Source organism: Hypanus sabinus, chromosome 1 (assembly GCF_030144855.1).
Source record: "Hypanus sabinus isolate sHypSab1 chromosome 1, sHypSab1.hap1, whole genome shotgun sequence".
Taxonomy (NCBI): Eukaryota; Metazoa; Chordata; class Chondrichthyes; order Myliobatiformes; family Dasyatidae; genus Hypanus; species Hypanus sabinus.
This window is the reverse complement of record NC_082706.1, coordinates 114,111,414-114,125,883: the sequence shown is the minus strand read 5'-3', so window position 1 is coordinate 114,125,883 and position 14,470 is coordinate 114,111,414. Positions and strand designations below refer to the sequence as shown.

The 14,470-nt window shown below is 39.3% G+C and overlaps 1 protein-coding gene across 1 annotated transcript in view; it reads right to left on the bottom strand.

The window, feature by feature from the left end:
* Positions 1–14,470, bottom strand: part of tg (thyroglobulin) — a 350,909-nt gene that overhangs the window by 291,762 nt on the left and 44,677 nt on the right. The window contains exons 14-15 of the mRNA XM_059987817.1: positions 9,696–9,808; positions 7,547–7,667 (exon numbers count right to left, since the gene is read on the bottom strand). Of these exons, the coding sequence (XP_059843800.1) occupies positions 7,547–7,667; positions 9,696–9,808 (234 nt within the window). The remainder of the gene's footprint in view (positions 1–7,546; positions 7,668–9,695; positions 9,809–14,470) is intronic.

The window sequence follows — 14,470 nt, the reverse complement described above, 5'->3', positions numbered from 1 at the left end:
GTAAATAAGGTTGAAAGAATACAAAGGAAATTTACAAGGATGTTGCCAGGACTAAAGTACACCAGTTACAGGGAAAGACTGGATAGGTTGGAACTTTATTCCCTAGATCATAAAAGATTGAGGGGAGATTTGATAGAGGTACACAAAAATATGAGGGATATAGATAGAGTAAATGCATCAAGCTCTTTCCAATGAGGTTGAGTGAGACTACAACTAGCGGTCATAGGTTAAGGATGAAAGGTAAAATGTTTAAAGGGATTATGAGAGGAAGCTTCTTCACTCAGAGGCTGGTGAAAGTATGAAACAATTGGCCAGCGCAAGTGATGCATGCGATTTGGAGTTCAACATTTAAGAGAAGTTTGGATAGGTACATGGATGGGAGGGGTTTGAAGGGTTATGGTCCGTATGCAGATCGATGGCACTAAGCCTTTTAAATGGTTTGGCATAGGTGAGATAGCCAAAAGGCCTGTTTCTGTGGTGTAGTTTACTATGACCCTCTACACTGGGAAACTAAAATCCACTCCAAACTCCTTACACATCCTCACAACTATTTCCATCACTATTCCAAATATGTTCTCTGTTGACTCTTGCTTCTCTTCAATGATATTATTGGTAAAGCGTTAATCTCAATTATGTAAACTTCCATCCTGTCTATACTGCCTTTCTTGGAAACTCTTCAAGCAGTTCTACAAATTTTATTAATAACAATGGCAAAAAAATTGGCAGAAAAACTGCAAATGTGGCTACACCAATTGTATTTCTGTGAAGATACTTCTTCATATTTTCTGTTTCAATCCAAGTTTCCATTTGCCTTGGCAATTTCTAATATGCAATTTAACAACACTTCCAATACTCGACTAACCAGCAGAGCAAGTATTTTGTATTGTACCTAATTTAGAAATTCAGCATTATTCATAATGAGTCAACGTTCACTTGCTGCATTTCTAATTTGTGGAAATCCCCCAGGTAAATGGAAGGATAAAAAATCTCACACAAGACCATAAGACATACAAGTAACATTGAGCCATCAGGCCCATCGAGTCTGTTCTGCCATTCCATCATGGCTAATTTATCACCCTTCTCAACTCCATTATCCTGCCTTCTCCATGTAACCTTTGATCCTCTTGCTAATCAAGAACCTATCAACCTCTGCTTGAAATATACCCAATGACTTAACTCCACAGTCATCTGCAGCAATGAATTCCACAGATGTGCCACCATCTGAATGAAGAAATTCCTCCTTTTCTCTGTTCTAAATGGACACCGTCTACTCTGTGGTTGAGCCCTCTGGTCCTAGACTCCCCACATAGGAAACAACTTCTTCATAGCCACACTATCCAGGCCTCTCAATATTCAATAGGCTTCAATAAGATCCCCATCATTCTTCTAAATTCCAGTGTGTACAAACCTAAAGTCATTAAACACTCATCATACGTTAACCCTTTCGTTATCATGACTCTTTTCTGGATTCTCTCCAAGACCAGCACTTCTTTTCTCAGATAAGAGGCCCAAATCTGCTCACAGTACTCCGTGTGGCCTGACCAATGTTTTATAAAGCCTCACATGACATCCTTGCTTATATATTCCAGTCCTCTCAAAATGAATGCTAACATTGCACTTGCCCCCCTTTGTATTGTCTCAACCTATAAATTAACCTTTAGGGAATCTTACACAAGGATGCCCAAGACCCTCTGCACCTCTGAAATCTGAATTTTCTCCACATTTGGAAAATAGTTTACACCTTTATTCCCTCTCCCAAAGTCCACAACCATACGCTTCCCTACACGGTATTCCATCTGCCACTTCTTTGCCCATTCTCCTAAACAACATCTGGTGACTCTCCCTTGACTATCCTGCCCATTATTTCTTCAAAGAATTCCAATAGATATGTCACGCAAGATTAGGAAACTATGCTGATTTTGGCCTACTTGATCACGTGCCTTCAAGTACCCCGAAACCTTATCCTTAAAACAAAAGGACTCCAACATCTAACCATCAACTGATTAGGCTAACTGGCCTATATTCCTGTCTTTAAACAGTGGAGTGATATTTGCAATTTTACAGTCTTCCAGAACCATTCCAGAGACTGGCGATTCAGGAAAGATCATTACTAATGCCTCCACAATCTCTGCATCTACTAATTTCAGAACCCAAGGGCATAGTCCATCTGGTCCAGCTAATTAATCTATCTGCAGACATTTCAGTCTCTTAAGCACCTTCTCCTTAGAAGTAGCAACTACTTTTTCTTCTACCAACTGATGCACTTGAATTTGTGACACACTGCTGTCTTTCCAAAGTGAAGGCTGACAGAAAATGCTTATTGTGTTCATCTGCCATTTCTTTGTCCCCCATGATTACCTCCCCAGTGACAAGTTCCAGCTGTCCAATATCCACTTTTGCCTCTCTTTTACTCTTTACATTTCTGAAAAACGTGGTATCTTCCTTTATATTATTGGCTAGTTTACCTTCATATTTCTTCTTTTCTCTCCTTGTGCTTTTTAATTGTCTTCCACTGGTACTTAAAAGCTTCCCAATCCTCTAACATTCCACTTATGTTTGCTATACGATATGCCTTCTCTTGTACTTTTATGCCATCTTTGATTTGCTTTGCTAGCTACAATTGGCTCATACTTCCTTTAGAATATGAGCTCTTCTTTGGGACGTATCTATCATGTACTTTTCAATTTGTTCCCAGAAACTGCAGCTGTTGTTGTTCTGCCATCTTCCAATCAACTCTTGCCAGCTCGTCTCTCATGCTTTTGTATTCACCTTTACTCCACGATAATTCCAATACATCTGACTTTAACTTCTCCCCTTCAAACTGTAGAGCAAATTCTGTCATGATCTCTGCCTCCTAAGCGTTACCTTACGCTAACTAATAAGATCTGGTTCATCCAGTACAGAATGGCCTTTTCCCTAGTGAGTTCAACCAAAAGCTTTTAGAAAAAGTCACGTTGTAGGCACTCTACAAATTCGCTCTCTTGGGATGCAGAACTAACCCAATGTTTCTAATCTACCTGCATATTTAAGTCCCTCATGACCTTCTTAATATTATTTTACATCACCTTAGGAAACAAAAAAAAAATTTAAGGATAATTCCTCCTTCTCCTTTCCTCTTCTTACCAAGAGCACCTTTGACTGTTCCATAGCAATCTATGGAAAAATAAGGTTAGATATTAGAGCCGTAAGGCTTGTTTGACTTTCTCATCCACAAGAACATTGAATATCTGATGACAAATAGGCCTTAAGCTTGCAGGGAGAACGGGTGGGCTAATGTTGCAAAATGTCATCAATAGACATTTAATTAGCATTGATCTATTACATTTGGAAAGCAGTTCTAACACTATTATACATAAAAGCCCTTGCACCTGTTGAAGATATGCTGACAGTTATATTGTCCACATTATTTTGATGAAATTTTTCCTGGCTCTAACAACCTTTCCTCTGTAAAAGACTGGAAAATAACTGAGAGAAAAAAAACTAGTACAATATTAATTTGAAATTGTGACTGGAAAAAAAGTATTATCAATAACTGCTTTGTGAATAATTTGACATGACCACATTTGGTCAAAGCAAGTCTTTCTGCCTCATTCATGATCATTACAACCAGTGATAAAATTAACTGGTTAATTCAAAACTTATTCAATTTTTGGAATGTGGTCATTGAGAAAAGATTGACATTTACTGTAAGCATTCACCCCTTTCAAGTCAGTATTTAGTAGATGTACCTTCAGCAGCAATTACAGCCATGATCTCTGTGGATCGGTCTCTATCAGCTTTGCACATCTGGGCACTGCAATTTTTCCCCATTCTTCTTTACAAAACTGCTCAAGCTCTGTTAGATTGCATGGGCAACCTGAATGAACATCCCTTTTCAAGTTGAACCACAAAATTCTCAGTTGGATTGAGGTCTGGACTGACTTGGCAACTCCAGAACATTTAGAACAGCAAAGTTAACCATTCCTCTGTAGCTTTGGCTTTATGATTGGGGTCATTGTCTTGCTGGAAAATAAATCTTCTCCCAAGTCACTGTTCTCTTGCAGACTGCGTCAGGTTTTGCTGCAGGATTCCCCTGTATTTTGTTGCATTCATTTAACCCTCGACCTTCACAAGCCTTCCAGGACCTGCTGCAGTGAAGCATCCCCACAGCACGATGTAGCCACCACCATGCTTCACAGAAGGGATGGTGTGTTTTTGGTGATGTGTGATATTTGGCTTATGCCAAACATAGCAGTTAGTCTGATAGCCAAAAAACTCAATTTCTTGCAGCTGACTTCAGAGACTCCCACATGCCTTCTGGCAAAGGCTAGCTGAGATTTCATGGGAGTGTTTTTTCAACAGTGACTTTCTCTTTGTCACTCTCCCGCAAAGCTGCACATAAAGCTGGGCAACAGTTGTCGTACATGCATTCTCTCCCACCTCAGCTACCAAAGCTTATAACCCCTCCGGAGTTGTCACAGGTCTCTTGGCAGCCTCCCTCACTAGTCCCTTTCTTGCACAGTCACTCAGTTTTTGAGGACAGTCTGCTCTACACAATTTACAGCAGTGCCATATTCTTTCCATTTTTTGACAAGTGACTTAACTGTACTCCAAGGGATATTTAGTGACTTGGAAATTTTCTTGCATTCATCTCCTGACTCACGATCTTCAATAAACTTTTTGTGGAGTTGCTCAGGGTGTTCTTTTGTCTTCATGGTGTAGATTTTGCCAGCATACTGACTCACTATTAGTTAGACTTTCCAAAGCAGGTGTTCTTTTTACCACAATCAATTGAAACACCTTGACTGCACACAGGAGATCTCCACTTAACTAATTATGTGACTTCTAAAACCAATTGGCTGCACCAGTGATGATTTGCTGTGTTAACTTAAAGGGGAGAATACTTATGCAATCAATTATTTTGTGTTTCATATTTGTCATTAATTTAGATCACTTTGTAGAGATCTGTCTTCACCTTGACATGAAAGAGTCTTTTTCTATTGGTCTGCGTTATAAAAACCAAATTAAATCACAATGATTCAATTGCAAAACAATGAAACATGAACACTTCAAAATGGGTGAATAACTTTTATGGGTATTGTATTGTTCATCTAAAATTTCCCTTAAGAATGGATAGTGAACCGTCTTCTTGAACTGTTGCTGTTCACCTGATGACAGTCCAATCAAAATATTAATGGGGCTAATGTTCCTGAGTTTAGGCCCAGCGACAATGAGGAATGGTTATAACTTTCCAAGTCTGGACAGCTGTTGTTTGCACTTGAGCTAGAGTTCTTTTTATGTAACTCTACCTTTATCCTTCTTTGTAGATGCCATAGTTCTGCAGATGGTAAAGGAACAGTCTGCATGAGAGACTGCAGTACACTTTGGAAAAGATACACATTGATGCCACAATGGGTTGGAAAATGGAGAGAATGGATGCTCAGTGTTTTATCAATCACATAGGAGATTTGTCCTAATGATATTTGCGTTTCTTCAATCTAGTTAGAGCTGGATTCATCCAAACATAGATGTTATTCCATCACTCTCCCAAGTCATCCAAATACAGTAAATCCCCATTTACTAATGTATAATCAATATGTTTACTATTTCCCTTCCTCAATCATCTAATTGTCTTCTAAAATAATATCAAGATTTTGTATTAACAGGAATTTGTGGCAGCAAATTATAGATTCTAACACAAGATGTTTGCAGACTTTTTCTGAACACTTCTGAATAGCCCTAATATCAAATAGTCCATCAACGTGATTCTATGTCCCGGTACTCATTAATTGTTAGTAATTGTCTTTATCAAAATATTCTATGGGCAATATCAGAAATTATTCTGAAGAATTCCTCTTCCATCTCCAGGTGGCAATGAAGTTGAAATTTCTCCTCCCCATCAAGCTTTGTAAGACTTCATATATAATGAGAATTATTCCATTTTGCCATAATTATTCTAATTGCACATAGCTCTTTCAATGGACATAACTGATGCACTGAGGTGAATACCCCTTAGCTGGTCTAGAAGAGATGATACAGGCCAAAACCTAACTTTTCTGGACTCATATAGGGTCAGAGATTCATGCAGCACCGAAACACACCCTTCAGCCCATCGAGTCTATGCAGAACATCAAGGAACCATTTGCACTCCTATATTAAAGTTACTATATTTTCATTACACTCCCATCAATTGCCCCCAAATTCTACTACTCTCTTCTAAATTTGATGGGCAATTTACAGTGGACAATTAACTAAACAAATGCATATTTGGGATGTGGGAAGAAACTAATGTAGTTTGAGGAAGAACATAGGAACTTCATGTAGTAAACATCAGATATCAGGATTGCAGCAGATCACAGGAGCTGGGAGGCAGCAGCTTTAGCTGTACCGTTGTGTTAGTTATGCCTCTTGCATCAACATCAGAGAAACAATATTATATCTGCTGACAAGCCACAGCCTGACTCCAAGTAGAAATTATCAATGAATTCCACAATTTCATGAAACCAGTTCTTTCAGTTTATATCAGAGCTGGGCACTTCTTATGAAAGCTCATCAACCTGAAACTTTGAATCTCTCTCCATTGATGCCGTTTGTCAGGCAGCATCTACGGAACAAAATGAAGATTCGATGTTTTGGGTCATCATTTACAATTCTTCTACAATGTACTACTTCTCAGAGTGTTTTGCAATGTGTAGATTAAGAATTTTTAAGTTTATTTTCAGGATCTGGGATCACAAGTGAGGTCGGTGTTTATTGGCAACCACTGTTCATTAGCCACCTTTATAAACTGCTGCCATACTTCTGGTGAAGGTAATGATATTAACATAGAACAGTACAGGTCCTTCTGCCCATGTTCTACTAATTTCTTAACCTACTCTAAAATCAATCTGACCCTTCACTCCTACACAGACCTCCATTTTCTATCATCCACATGCCTACCTAAGAGTTTCTTAAGTGCCCCTAATGTATCTGCCAGTATCTGTACTGTGAAAGGAATTTCAGGATTTAGACCCAGTGATGATGAAAACCAAGTGATATACTCCAGAGATAAACAGAATATGTAAGTAGCGTTGCCCCTATGTGCCTGATCTCCTTATTCTTCTTGGTGGCAATGGTCATGGGTTTGGGCCCTGTACATCCAAGCGGGAATTCCTGTGGTTGTTACTTGGTAATTCATTTAATCATACATGCCCTCACTCCAGTCAGCAGGTTTTCTACACCGGATGAAGGAAGTGCCATATAATATTATCAATAAATTCCAGTATTTTACAATTCAGTAGAAGATCGCTGATTGGATTAACATAACATAGTAGTAAGGAGTGGTTGAAAGCGAATCCAGTCTGTCATTTATCATTATCAATAAACGCCTGATCTCAGCCATAGAAGCAAACAGTACTAAAATGCCTCTACAAGGCAGTTCAAAGCAACAAAACGTGAAATTATGCATTTCATTTGATATGAGGAGCCAAGAAATAAGAATGAACATGAAACCAAATGACAAATCAGCAGCAAACTAAGTTCAATAATATCTCCCTAAACTCGCCGAAGTCCCACCGACTGTACTCACATTGTGGATTCCCATCCAATTCTATTACAGCCATTTGTAAAAATTCCTTTCTGTCGGGGTGAATGCACCAGGCTTTGCCATCCTCAGAATCCGGCCACTGCAAGGTATTGTACTCTCCCACCTGCAATTGCAACAGACACATAAAATATAAAGCACTCTAAATTTTGAAATTTGCTTTGGTATAATTTCTAAGCAAATTGATATTAATGCTTTTGGTGTTTGTATGTAGATTCCTACTTGATTTATAACAAAAATATTATATAACAACAATATGTTTGCATTGTTCATACAATAAATGTGATTTTCTTATTTCAGAACAAACATATTGTGTGCCTTTGTTAGGGATCTATGTACTCCAATGAATACATTTTTTATTGAGCGAGGAACTGACTAAGATAATGAGGTAGCAGTCTTTTCATCCAAGAACTGTTATGTACCCCATTCAGAAGGAATCCATTTATCTGCAAACCATGAAAGTTTCATGTGGGAACAGCACTGGCAGACATTTAAATTTCAGCAATCGGCTGAAAAGTGTTCTCAATTGACAACAGAATGATAAATACAAAACAGAAGAACACTATGCACAAACCTGTTGGCCTACTTTTTATCTAAATTCTTCGTGTGAGAATTTTCAGAGTATTTACTGAGTATGATGCACAGCGGCATGGTATTGGGATAGAGAGTATATATGAATGAACTTGAGTATCATTTGAAATAACATACCCATCAGGGTTACATGATGGTAGCAAAGACAATTAGTGAAAAAAGACAAATTGCTGGAGGATTTCAGTAGGTCAAGCAGCACCTGCAGGTCAAAACCATGCAGCAACATTGAGAGTGGGGAAGGGAGATGACAACTATAAAGAGAGCAAGGGGAATGGTAAAACAGAATTCTGAGCTGACTGATGGACTGTGGAGGGCTGACAGATGACAGATCATGTTCACCCCTTCTAACACCTCCCCTCAGGTGTTTCTTCACTCCCACCCCCCACCCCTGATCCTCCTCTGACTCCCATTTTTGCCCTCTTTCCCACCCACTCCTCACAACACCCCATACTGACTCTCATCCCTCTCCCCTTCCCGGTTCAATCCACACACTATGAAAACATTTCACTCATATGCTTTCCTTCCTTCACCCCTCCACCGCCACCCCCCCCCCCCAACACACACCACTAAGCCCCCATCTATAATTCACCTGCTAATTCTTCCCCAACCTGGTGCAATCTGCCTGTCTTTTTCACCCCTTCTCATCCAGCCTCCTCATTCCACTTCTCCTCTTTGGAAGGACCATCGTGCCTCTCCACCTTCTGTCCGAAATTAGAGTTTCGACCTGAAACATTGCCAGTTCCTTTGTTCCCACAGATGCTGCTCACTGTGCAGACCTGGAGCTTCTCCAGCTGGTTGTTTTTGCTCCAGATTCCAGCACCTGCAGTCCCTTGTGTCTTAAAATCTGTTGTTTTGCTTTAAAAAACTGCCAGCATAGAATCACTAAGATATCCTTTGATCTGCATTTACTTCACCTATGTATTGCCAATTACTGATTTTAGCTGTTGTGGTTTCACGCAGACTATTGGAAAATTAATGTTGAGCATCCATCAATTTAATTAATTCTGTCAACTTGCCATCATATTCAATGCAAATGTTTGAACTTCGTTTAATATTTGGATTGCATTCCTATTAATGTCCTTTATAGTACTTGACCAAATGAAGTTCCATTCTGAACCATGGTTTTTTGAGTAATGATAATTGTAATTAAGTTATAATTTTAATTTTAATGCAAAATATGTTTCAGAATAATGAAGGGGGACTTCACTTAAAGGGGTCGATAATGATGCATGAGGGTTATTTTGATGTAGTATAGAATGCAAAAATTTTAATGGCTTTATAATGGTCATGCTGGTAGTCTCTTATTAAAACAGGCCTTAATGACTAGGTTTCTTCCTTCATAGAGATGCCTAAAGATAAATCACTCTTTAATTGCAGGTCTTGACAATGGCATCCTTTTAAAAAGGATTGTAAAGGAATTAATCCTTCTGTAATGGAGACTCCTTATAGATTAGTTTCCATTTCAACAGTGACTCCTAATGATCTTACTTCCAGTATAAAAATAACAGTAGTGGTTATCCGTCAAATTTTATTTCAAATTTACCTCATTGCAAGTTGGTTCAAATACATTTGTGGCAGTGGTATTAAGCTGGGGACCCATTAGCTTCCATCCAGCAAGAGCTGCGTTTGTTTGAGAACGCTGACACGGTGTCAGACCTGGAAAAAGGGAGAAGAGTGCACTAATTGCAATACTTTAACAACGGGCAACACAGAAGTGTGTGCCCCAGGCTTTCAAGAGACACAAAGCTCAAACAGATAGGAAGATGAAGAGGAAGATCTGCTGGTAGTATGCAGTGGGGCAAACTGATGATCTGAACTCAGCCACTGAGAAAAGAAGTGGATATTGACCGCAATGCCTGGTTATTAGCTTTATATTCACCTTATTACTTTACTTTTTACTTGGAGATGCAGCATGGAACAGATCCTTCCCGTCCTTCGAGCCACACCTCTGATAACTGCAATGCTAACCTAATTATGGGACAATTTACAATAACCAATTACCTACCCGATACATCTTTGGATTGTGGGAGGAAACCAGAGAACCCAGAGAAAACCTACAGATCCATGGGGAGGCCATAAGACTCCTTACAGAGGATGCCAGGATTGAACTCCAAACTATGACGGCCCGAGCTGGGGGCCCTTGTGTAACAGGTAGGGAGGCAAGAAAGGAAAGTGGTGAAAACAGCTTACAAAAGAAAACATCCTAAGCAGTTCACATCACAGAATTTAATTCGGCTCATAAGATAACTCTTAAAAATAGAAATAATGGAAGGAGTTCCTGCCTGTCATGTCTGTTCCGCAATTCAGTAAAAACAAAGTTAATCTTCTTATCTCAGGCCCATTTTCCTGCACTAAGCCTGACTCCCTCATATCCAATTATCTATCAATTTCTGTTTTGAATATATTCAGCAAACTGAGACTCCACACCCTTCTTTGGAAGAAAATTCTGAAGTTTTACTAAGCTCTGAATGAAGAAATTTATTATGTCAGGAATGAATGCCTTATTTTGAGACAGTTAACATTGGCTTGAAACATTATCCAAGTATCTGCCCTATCAGGCACCTTCAAATTCTGTATATTCTAATAAGATTCTAAACTTCAAAAATTTAAGTAGCATTAGCCCAGCACATAAGCTATTCTATTTGGAATTAATCTAGTGAACCTTTGTGCATTCTCTCTGTCACAGGTATATCCTTCTTTTGGTTGGGAGACCAGACCTGTCCACAAGCAGCCCTCTCTATCAGGATGCTTTCAGTCTTATCTTCCTATTTATGGTTCCTGAAATTTACAAGGACACTTGCACACCTGCCCTTCCTCCCTGAACACCAACACATTTCAACCTCTCACTATTTAAAAGTATTCCTTTATTTTTTTTAATATAATACTGAGTCTCCTCACATTTTCCAGTTAATAATTTATCTATCTTGCTCTGCCCACTCACTTAGCCTATCCCTGTCCCATTGAAGCCTCTCTGAATTCTCATCACAATCCATAATTCTACTCAGCTTTGTATCATCATATAACTCAGATGTATTATACTTAATCCAATCTACCAAAATCATAAAGATAGGTTGTAAACTATTCTAATCTCAATGATACCCAATGAGTCGTAATGACAAGCTCCAAACGGACCCATTTATTTGTACAACAACACACACAAAATGCTGGTGGAACACAGCAGGCCAGGCAGCATCTAGAGGGAGAAGCGCTCATTTATTTGTAACTTTTTTTCTGTGCATTAACCAGTTCTCAATTTACGCTAGCATCCCAATTCCATGTGTTATAAATTTGATTAATCATCTCTGAAATTGTAATCTATCAAAGGCTTTCTGAATATTCAGATACACTACAATCATTGGTTTTCCAGATCCATACTGTGCCTTCAAATTAGAGCCTAGAAATTTCTAATGAGTTTGCCAATCATGATTTCCTTATCACAAATCCATGATTGCTCTATTCCAACCTTCTTTTGCTTTATTAATACTCTGCTAGCACACTTTCAGCATTGCCTTTAAGATTTATATGTTACTCTTTCCTAACAGGCTTGGGTTATTTTTACACCATTTTCTTATATTGCACTGTCACTTTGATGTTTCTCTTCAGCTTTTTAAATTCTCTTGCACCAGAACCCTACCCCATCCAGTTAAAAGCCTTATCTACAGCCGAAGCACTCAAGTGCCCAGAAAAAGTGCCTCACCTGCCCCTACACCACCTCACTCACTACCATTCAGGGCCCCAGCCAGTCCTTTCAGGTGAGGCAACACTTCATCTGTGAGTCTGATGGGGTCATCCACTGCATCAGGTGCTCCCGGTGTGGCCTCCTGTGTATCAGTGAGACCTGACGTAGACTGGAGGACTGTTTAATTGAGTACCTTTGCTCTGTCCACCACAAAAAGCGGGATTTTTGGTAGCCATCAATTTCAATTCTACTTCCCATTCCAACATGATGAAGCCATACTCAAACTAGAGGAACAACACACACAAAATGCTGAAGGAACTCAGCAGGCCAGGCAGCAGCTATAGAAAAAAGTACAGTCAACATTTCAGGCCGAGACCCTTCAGTATCTTCCATCTGGGTAGCCTCCAACCTGATGGCATGAACATCGATTTCTCTAAATTCTGGTAATTAACCCCCAGCTCCACTCCTTCACCGTTCCCCATTCTCGTTTCCATCTCACACATTCTCTTTTTACCTGCCCATCACCTCCCTATGGTGTTCCCCCCTCCCCGTTCTTCCATAGTCTTTTATCTTCTCCTATCAGATTCCCCTTTCTCCAGCCCTTTATCTCTTTCGACAATCAACTTCCAAGTTCTTTACTTCACCCGCTCTCCTCTCCTGGTTATCACCTGTCTCCATGTACTTCTTTCACCCCTTCCCCCCCCCCCCCCCATCTTCTTAGTCAGACTCCTCCCTTCCTTTCCAGTCCTGGTAAAGGGTCTTGCCCTGAAATGTTGACCGTTTACTCTTTTTCATAGATGCTGCCTGGCCTGTTGAGTTCCTCCAGTACTTTGTGTATGTCGCCTGGCTATTTGATTTGCTAGGACACTGACCCAGCTTGCTTTGGAAAGATAATGAAACCATTCTCTCTTTCCCCGTTTCCACTGCCAGTGGCTTAGCAACTGACATCATTCCTCCCACATCAAACTTGATGTAGTTAAGATCAGAGTGTTAATTACTCTATGCTAATTTGTGTCTGGGTCAAGCACTAATCCACATATTTTTACCTTTGTAGTTTGAGTAGTAAAGTCCGGTAAAGACAAGATGGAAATCTTTCATGATGGCCCCAAGATCAAAATACCTTTTTAATATGCAATACCTAAATTTGCATATAAATTGCCATCAAGGCACAAGTAACATCACAGCAGAGAGGAACCAATTAGTTAGCATTTCAATCGTGGTTCACAATGCTTGCCTGTTAGTAATTGCAGCAGCACTTCAGAGAACAGTTTGTCACTAATGTAAAGCAAGCTTAGTGTCACAAACAAACAATTGAATTGAATATAGGAGTTGAAAAGTTAATTTCAGTCACAGTTAGAGTATCATGAACCATTTTGGTCACCCTGCTGTAGGAAAGATGTTATTAACAGAGGAACAGTGTGGGAAAAAATTTATGTTGCCTTAACTTGGAGGGGTTGAGTTACAAGGAGAGATTGCATAGACAAGGACTTTATTCCTTGGAACATAGGAAATTCAGGGTTGACATAACAAAATACAGGTCATGAGGAACATAAACAGAGTGAAAGCACATAGCCTTTTATCCCCACAGAGAGAATGCTAAAAACAAGAAGACGTATGTTTAAAATCAGAGGCACAAGATTTAAAAGGAACATCAGGGGCAACTTCTTCATGCAAAGGAAGGAGTTTACTTGGAATGAGCTGCCAGTAATTGTGGTTGTGGTGCATATTAACAACATTTAAAAGACAGCTAGCTAAGTACATAGACTGAAGACATCTGAAGAGCTATGGGCCAAATGCAGGCAGATGAGACTAGTTCACAGGGCAAGACATTCAGCATGGACCAGTAGTGCCAAAGAGCCTGTTTCCAAGGTGTATGTCTCTATGACTCTAAATACCTACCACAATGGCTCCAAAGATGGCCCCTGGATTCCACTGTGGTTTGCTATTTACAATAACAAATACTTGATAAAGGACATTTGGACAGGACTGCTTATCATAAATCTAGTGAAATCAAAATCCTAGTTTTAACTCAGGACAGGTTTCCTGGGTTTAGGAGGACATAAGATCAGCTGTAGAGATCATATTGGTGAGGTCTTAATGTTGGTAAGTTCATAACGGGGGAAGCTCTTCGCATTCTGATTCAGTTTATTTGTCATTTAGAAACCACAAATGCAATGCAGTTAAAAAATGGGACAATGTTCCTCCAGAATGATATCACAAAAGCATATGACAAAACAGACTACACTAGAAAATCCACATAACATAATTCACATGCTTGTGAAACCATGAACAGGGTTCCTGCTAATATCAGATACTCATTTCCAATGTCTCTAGCTATCAGGAATTTCACTGTGGTTCCACTTATATCAATAAATTCTTTTTGCAAGCTGAGTCCAACAATAATTTAAAAATTGCATTTCTACAAGACCATAAATGCCATAAAATAACCAAGGAGTGATGAGAAAATGTGAAACCAAGTCACATTTGAAGAAATGACCAAAGGTTTGACCAAAATAGTAGATTTCAAGAACGACCCTAATACAAGAGAGATAGAAGACTAATTCAAAAATAGAGGTGGAATTCCTAAACGTTGTCTACAGAGCTGAAGGCATGGGTGGAATTTATTAATGAAACATGCA